General features: G+C 40.0%; 1 protein-coding gene across 2 annotated transcripts in view; it reads right to left on the reverse strand.

The window, feature by feature from the left end:
- prkx (protein kinase X-linked) overlaps positions 1 to 8,672 on the reverse strand; it is a 74,067-nt gene that overhangs the window by 50,369 nt on the left and 15,026 nt on the right. For both annotated transcript variants that reach the window (XM_020586607.1, XM_020586606.1), the window contains exon 4: positions 3,955 to 4,218. In XM_020586607.1, the coding sequence (XP_020442263.1) occupies positions 3,955 to 4,218 (264 nt within the window). The remainder of the gene's footprint in view (positions 1 to 3,954; positions 4,219 to 8,672) is intronic.

Raw genomic sequence — 8,672 nt, forward strand, 5'->3', positions numbered from 1 at the left:
ACAAACAGCAGGAAAGCTTCAAAGGCTTTGATTCATAGCATTTCATAAAACATATCATTACAAATTCATTCCAAACCAGAAGACAAGTTGTAGAAAACTGCCCGTTTTTAAAATCACACCACACAAAGCTGTGACTAAGACTGATCTCTTGCTATAAAATAAGCTGTTTCGCTACTTCCATCCAGGGGCATTGAAATCACTGTAGTTGTGCCTCATTGCTCTGACAGCGTGGCACAGCTGACAAACATCTTCCCTTATGTGTCACTATCTGACAGGGAGAAGAAAAACTATCAGGAGGACAAATTTGACATCATGTTGAGCTGTTAGAAACCCACTGACCAGTACACCTAAATGCCAAAACTGGAAAAAAAATTTGGGTAGAAATACAGATAAATACAGGGATCAATATAATACAAAGAGTATGGAAATAGATATGTAGATAAAATAAATACATGGTGTGAAATCACTGACTCTGCTAAAGGCCTGTAAGGCAGGAGGAAACTGTCTCAATTTAAAATGAAAATTTATAAATTGAATGCATCTTTCACCTTTAAAATTGTATGTAAAGGTGCTACAGAAAAGAAAAATACTGACTTTAATGTCAGGTAAGACAAAAATTATTGCCACTCACTTGCGTCCCACAGTGCTCCCATTCCTATGTATGCAGGTCACCTCCCGTGTCTGGTAGCCCACCTGGATGTCCCAGAACCGACTTTCCTGCCGGTTAAGGCGATTCCGGGTTCGCTTCTTCTGGATAAGTTCCCTGGTCTCTGGATCTTTGACGCCTACTCTCTCCCTGAGCCCCTGGCCTTTGCCTTTCCTGCGCTTGGCTTGGCGTGCTGTTCGAGTCAGGGGGAGGGTGCAAGGGCTCCACGGTCCAACCCTGAGACTGTACATGCCCTCTGGACCTGTGCAAGGCCCTGGTTTACAAGACTGAAACTCGGTAAGGTTGGGGCAGACAGTGCCTCCAAAAAGTGGAGGAACCAGGACACTGCGGACCCTGTTCCTGAGGCCTGTTCCACACGTTTTGGAGCAGGAGGTCCATGGTGAATACTCGGAAACCACACAATCCTGTGGGCAAGGGATCAAACATGCCTGCTCCAGGCGAGGCTTGGGCTCAAAGTACTCACAGATGGCATCATCTGCTGGAGACCCATCTGACCTTAGTATGCAGCCCACCTCTCGGGTCTGAATGCCCTCTTCGCCCCCACTGCATGCAAATGGCCATGGGGAGCCAAAGGTCCTTGCCGACACTGGCACACACTTATTCCAGGCACCAAGTTTCCAATCATAAAGGTCTTTGTGCCAGTCACACACACGAAAACAGTTTCTCTGGTTGGACGGACGCTGGCCCTGGTCACAGTTGGTGTGAAGCGTTGTCCAGCCGTCCACATGGGCACACCAGACTGCCCGGCTTTGGCTGCCACCTGGGCCACAGTCGCTGCCCATGCACCGCTTACCTAGCCACAGTTCTGTTCTGATATAATCCTTCTTCGTTCACGCTTGATTACAAAATTCCAATGTGTTTGGAAAAAAAGGCATTAAGCTGCTGTATAGCAGAGCAAGTTCTCTGAAAGTCCAACGTGTTTGGGAAAAAAAGGCATTAAGCTCCTGTCTAGCAGAGCAAGTTCTTTGAAAGTCCAACGTGTTTGGAAAAAAGACATTAAGCTGCTGTCTAGCAGAGCAAGTTCTCTGTGTTTGGAAGAACAGCCGTGTTGTCATCGTATTCAAAAAGTCCTGCTCAACAAAGTCCTTTCGAAAAAATCTCTTCACTGTGAGCAGCAGTGAGCAACCTCGCAACAGTTCGGTTCTGATATAATCCTTTTGCCAGACTTGTTCAGAAAAGTCCATTGTATTTCAATAAAAGGATTAACTTGTAAAAAATAGTCAGCAGACTGAGTTCTCTGCTGTGAGCGCACCCACAGTGAGGGAACAGTGAGACGGCACTCTCTCTGGAATCTGCAAAATTACACAAATACCGTTCATCCCATCACAATAACAATGGTATAGATAGATTGTTGACAATTTTCTCTATGATTTTCATCTATTATATGTGTATAAAATTTAAGGATAGCATAATAGAAGCAGAAAAACAAGGAGTAGTTGGAAAAACAGACAGGCAAGCTAGAACGGGGGGGTCACGTGATGCAGAGTGTGCCTATTCAAGTCAATGGAGCCATTCAAACTGAATGGAGAAGTACACAAAATATAAATGGCGAGTATACAAAAACCATAGAAGATTCTTGCACCATCAGTAGATAAATTTGTCACGAGTTGAATACAGTTGAAATGGCGTTTCTAGCCTAAAATATGCCGGAAACAATGTTCAAAGAGGTCAAGGTTTTTCCAAGACTTTCCCATTCATTTGAATGGGAGAATTTTTTTGAAAAAAAGTTGAATTTATTAAAAATTATGAAAGTTATGAAAAAGTTGACTACAAGCCATAATGTCCTTAACAAGCTGAACATTTCGATACCAGAATGGATTGTCTAGCGGAAGGTATGTGGAAGGAGATGAGCGGCAAAAAACGTACGGAAGAAACTATAATAAGATTTGGAAAACAAGAGTGTGGCTGCATAGCATCCACACAATAATAAAAATTGGAAAACAAGAGTGTGGCTGCATAGCATCCACACTATAATAAAAATTGGAAAACAGAGTGTGTTGCTTTGTATCCACAAAATAAATGCCAGGATAACAGTGTGGATACTTTACAGCATCCACACAATCAAGGTTCTATTCACTGACAGAAGGTAAATCTATATGTAGCTTGCTAAGCTGCAAGGAAATGTAAGCTCAGGCATACAGTGTTTTATACTGCTTTATAATTCCTCTCTATTGACACTCATCCATCCATGCAAGTTCCATAAAGAAAGGCCCTGGTCAACGTTTTTGCTGTGAGATGACACAGCCAACTGCTCCACTACCGTGCCCTCCCTACGCTCCTCCACAACAGCAACAAAGTACACGTACAAAAAAATGCCATTTTAAAAAGTACTGGACAACCAAAAGCTGCTGCCTAGATCACCTGACATTAACCAAGTAGCATATTCCACAGCTTTCAAACCTGTGCTGGTAATTTTACTTGTCATTCTCACATCATGTAAATGTTACAACTGCAGTCTGATGAGGTCAGACTTGTTACAGGCGTGAAACGAATGCTGTCACATTAACAGAAAGCCTGCAGTAGCAAAAGGTTAAATATGCATGCAGATGTTGACAGATTTTCTGGGATTTCTGGGACTCTGCACCTGCTTAAACTTGAATAAGCCTTAAACCAGCCGCAAGACAAAGGATCAACTCAATTTCCAATTTCCTATACAATATGGTAAATCACACACAAATTTGTTTTTCCTAAATTAACAGAAAATAAACACAGCTATATTTTAAATCACTTTTCACTAATTTCACCTTGATTTAGTCTAGTACATTTCCAAAACCTACATGTGTCCCAGTGAACAGACACGAGTGGCGTGTTCAACATTGGAACATCTGTCTGTCAGCAGCTCCTGATAAAGGACAGCCGACGGACAAACTGTCTTCACCAGGTTGACCAGCAGAAATGTACTGGACAAAAACAGTTTTCATGGAGGGTTAACTGGAAGAAATCAGCGTGTTTTGATTATTCCTGGCTCGCTACAAGGAGCAGGGGACAGTGAAACCCAAAAAGCTTGGTTACATTAGAAGTCTGAACAGCTGCAACAGATACCAGTAAAAAGTTTCCAACAGAAAACGAGATTTGTGTGATTTAACTAGCTGACTGTGAAGATTTGGCTTCACTAAAGAAGGAACAGACCTCAAGATTCAAAAATTTTTAACTTAATAACTGATTTTTATCTCCTATCATCTGTATATTCCCTTCAACATGAATTTGGTATGTTTTAGGTTATTTTAACTTTTCTATAAATCACAGAGACTGTGTTTGTCAAGTGTTACCAATATTACTTCTATCACCTGTCAGTGAGCTTCTTGGCAAAGCCGAAGTCAGTCAGGCGGATATGTCCTTCACTGTCCAGCAGGATGTTTTCAGGCTTCAGGTCGCGGTAGACAATTTCTTTGGAGTGGAGGTACTCGATGGTGCATACAATCTCAGAGGTATAGAAGAGGCCTGTGGTGTTACTAAAGCGCCCTCGACTGCGTAGATAGCTGAACAGTTCGCCACCTGGGACATAGTCCATCAACATGTAAAGGAAACTCTCATCGTGGTGAGTCCAGAACCTGAAAACAAACAGAAAGGGAACACATGTAAAATAACATGCATATAGTTTGATCTTAAATTCTTTTTAGTAAAGGCTGAACACCAAGTAAGCACTTCTTCAGTTCAGTTGTCTTATGAGTCCATTGAAGGGTAGAAGTGTTAAACTACATGTGATAAAATCACAGGCTGTATCAGTCTCAAACTCTTTTATCCCCCAGTGTGGTTTGGAACCATGTGCAACAACTATTTCAGCTGCAAGGGCACTTTAGAGAAATAAAAACAAGAGAGCACAATCACTGACAAAGATGAAGGAGGCTCAAGTGTTTTTCATAAGTGCTGGCTGCTGGCCACAAAGACAATTACTGACTCTTTCCTACACTACTACTTTATTTTCACACTTTTTTTACTTTTTCTGTTTCCTAATACAATAGTTTACTTCTAAATATGCACTTACTATTAGTATGCACTTATTATTAGTATGTATCACAGAACCAACATCAAATAATCACAACTGTATAAAGCATAAATTGTCAGTATCAGTCTCAAAAATCATAATCTTCAATATATTATGTACGAATTTCATCATTTTCTAAAAATTTATCTTTATCATTTGTACAATCTGAGTAACAAAAGGAAGTCTCCAAAGTAGAAAACATTAGGCAGAATACCCCAAAACTAGAGAAATGCATTTCCTGTCGTAAATGCGTGTGGATGCTAAGCTGAAAAATCATCCTGAACATGCCTGAAATCAATTGCTGAAACAGCTGAAGGATGAGAAAAAATGGCTGAAGTTCTTTGTTGAAATGGTTGAGAAGAATGGGGCAAGATTTTCAAAATAAAGCTAAAAATTTCAAAAGGTTTAAAAAAATCCTTAAGAGAAGCATGAATGTCCTTGAGGAGCTGAACATTTTGATAGCTGAAAGTATGATGAAGTTGAATTTTCCCCTTTCATTTGAATGGGGCAAAATTTTCGAAATAAAGCTAAATATTTTAAAAGTATGAAATTCAGAAAAATTTTGAAGAGAAGAATGAATGTCCAAGAGGGGCTGAACATTTTGATAGCTGAAATTATGCTGAAGTAGAATTTTACCCATTCATTTGAATCAAGAAAAACTTTCAAAATAAAGCTATATATTTCAAAAGTATGAAATTTACAAAAGTTCTGAATAGAAGCATGAATGTCCTTGAGCTGAACAGTTTGATACATGAAATAGCTGAAAATATGTTAAGTAAAATTTCTGCATTCATTTGAATGGTGCAAAATTATCAAAATAAAGCAACAGTATGACTGGACAATAACCCTCAGTGCAATACCTGTAAATATACCTTGTACAGATTATACAGCTTTGTATAGGTCTCTATTTTTAAGTACTCTATTTGTATTCCTATATATTTCATCTCACAAACGTTTACTGCCTGTTTATATTGCTTAGTTTGTTGGCTGATAATCCTGCTTATTTTTTTTTTTTTTATACTAGCCTTATGCTGGTTTACTGTTTACTTGCCCCTTGTATGGGGATATGTACACGCACATTTAGAGCTGATGTACCAGAGTCAAATTTCTCGTGTCTCCAAATCTCACCCGGCCAATAAAGCAGATTCTGATTCTGAAATCTACAGCTTTATTGGCCGGGTGTGTTGGACACACGAGGAATTTGACTCTGGTACATTGGCTCTCAATGTGCAAACAGTAAACCAGCATAAGACTGTGTAACATAACAAAAATAAGCAGTATTTACAAGCAACAGAAAGTGCAAACAATGCAGAATAATCAGTATGAACAGACAGTAACAATGCAGACAACAAAGGAATGTTCTTTGAAATGAGATAATTAGGGATAAAAATAGAGCACTTAAAACAGAGTACTAGAGACCTGTATGAGTCTGTATAATCTGTACACACACACACACAGTTTATGTTATGTAGTCCATGGGGACTTTACATTGACTTACATTCATTTCCTGTAGACTAACCCTAACCTTAACCAGAACCACTACTTGCCTAACCCTAACCCTGACCCAAACCTAACCCTAAACCATGTTGCCACCCTAAAATTCAATTTCTTGCCCATGGGGACCTCAATTTAGGTCCCCACCGTGAAATGGGTCCTCATGAGTTGGTATGGAGTCAGGAAGAAGTCCCCATGTAGCAGGAAAAACACATCCCCACACACACACACACACACAAACACACACACACGCTTTAGCTACCATACAAACAAGAATACATCTTATATTTTCTCAAGGCCTCACACCGCATCCTCAACCACAACTCACATCCAAAATTCTCTCCCTCACTCTTAGTTAAAGCACAACTAAGCTAGACAGTTGATTAATATATTTGGAGATAATTACATCCCACAAAGTTCTCCCTGTGCACTGTCCTCCTTCCAAAGTGCCCAGGTATTCTTCTTCTGATCATTTCTTTATTTCGATTGCACATTAACTGGTACATCGCTACGCACATGCTATCATGAGCCGCATCCATTTTTTTTTTCGCACAGTACGCTGTGTCTGACGTCACGTCCTCTTCTGCGCATGCGGGTCACCTCCCGTTCACACATGAGACAGATGGCAGTCACATTTAAATGGCAGTGTGAACAACAGCGCAAAAAAAATCAGATTTTGGCAAAAAATCTGGTCTGAGCATTAAGACCTGCAGTGTGAACGTAGTCTTGGTGCACAGTGACCTGTAACGCCGTCCAGAGGGGAGGAGTTCCAACAGATTTTGTCCAGGGTGTGTATTTGAGTCTGGTGTATTTGGTTGTTTAGTTACTAAATCACCCCTCTCTCACCTTGAGATGGTTCACAATGTTGTAGCTCCTTTCCTCATAAGCATAAGTACATTAAATCATATAACCCAGTTTTGGCCTGTCCTCACTGGTTTTCAAAATGTTACAGACCTGACAGCTTTTTACTCATAGCTTAAGACATTTCTTTATTAAGTCAAACTGAACTAAAACTGGTTTCCTGCCCTCTAGCAGTACTCAAGGTATGCAATTAAAACAAGAAATGGCTTTAGTTCTTTGTTGAAAGAGCTGAAGGATGAGATAAGATAACCTCTGTATTGGAAGGTAGGAACAGTATTATTGCGGATTTAGCCGTGCATTCAAATGGGTGGACCATTGTTCTTTTTAGTCTTTAAAAGGAGGATATTTCATGTAAGCTAGGACTGACGTTTATAATATGGTAGTAATCTTTAAACCTTTTTTGTGGATAAAAATGGTCAGTAAAGGTGATCAATTTGTGTTATTTGCTTTAATGCTTTCATTTTTAATATTGTGTAGATTTTTAGTTCCACTTCCTGTGTAACAGTAAAAAGTGTCCCATAGTAAGAAGGCCTCCGTCTTGTTGTTGTTGTGAAGGCTAACGAGTTGTTAGTTTTGGAGTAAGTGGTGAAATGCAGTGTCATTCCAAGTTTTTAAGTTGGGTGAATATGGTGAGAGCGTGATAGCCCGGAAATTTTGTTGTTAACAGGTAGGATTGAACATTGTTTATTTTGCGCTAACTGTTGCTAATGCTAATCCTCTGGCTGTTTGCAGCCGTGGTCCGTTGTCGCGAACCAAGTAGGTATCGTCGTGTTTCAACCTTTCACTGTCCGGTGAAATTGAGAATTTTTATTGTTTTTTGTTTTATTCTTGGTGGAGAGATCAGTATTTTAGATTATTGTTTGGGGGGTCTGAAAACCACGTTGGAGTGAACGGTAGAAAATAGCATTATTTGTGGTAGACGTGAGAATCAAGCTAGTAGTTATAAGGTAAGTTCTCCGGTACTTTATTTAGCTTAGGTTGCTGCAAAAGTTTGTGATTTTGGTGTTATTATTCCTCAGATTGTAGATTATTTTTGGTAAATGGGCTATATTTATATAGCGCATATTTTCTACAGTGTGTTACACCGGCCAAAGCGCTTTACAGGAGATCATACACCATTCGCCCATTCACACACACACTCCGATGATGAGGGGCTGCCACACAACGGCGCCTGTTGAACCACCGGGAGCAATATGGGGTTCAGTGTACATTTCCGGGTTGCAAGCGAGAGCAGACGTCTTTACTGCTGATTTTGTCTGTTCTACACTTCAAGTCTTTGAGCATACTTTACAACTACTAAAATTCCTCAAAGAGGGAAAAGAGCTAATAAATCAGAAGCGACGGAGGATATGGACGCAAAAGAAATGTATCACAGAGCAGCGCAAGTAAATGACATCGTGGATCATCAGAAACAGATGTACATTGCGCTGTTGAAACAAACAGCAGGAAAGCTTCAAAGGCTTTGTGCAACTAATTATGGAGACGAACAACAAGAGATTCGACAACATGACCAGAGAAATACAGGAGATAAAAACGAGTTTGCAGTTTACCCAAAGAGAGGTGGATGTGATTAAAGCTGCCATGGGTGAACAGAAAACACAAACCAAGGAAACGAGGGATGATGTCTACAAAACGTGTGAGAGTTTAATAACTATAACGGACAAA

Source organism: Monopterus albus, unplaced genomic scaffold, assembly GCF_001952655.1.
Source record: "Monopterus albus unplaced genomic scaffold, M_albus_1.0 scaffold416.1, whole genome shotgun sequence".
NCBI classification, from domain to species: domain Eukaryota; kingdom Metazoa; phylum Chordata; class Actinopteri; order Synbranchiformes; family Synbranchidae; genus Monopterus; species Monopterus albus.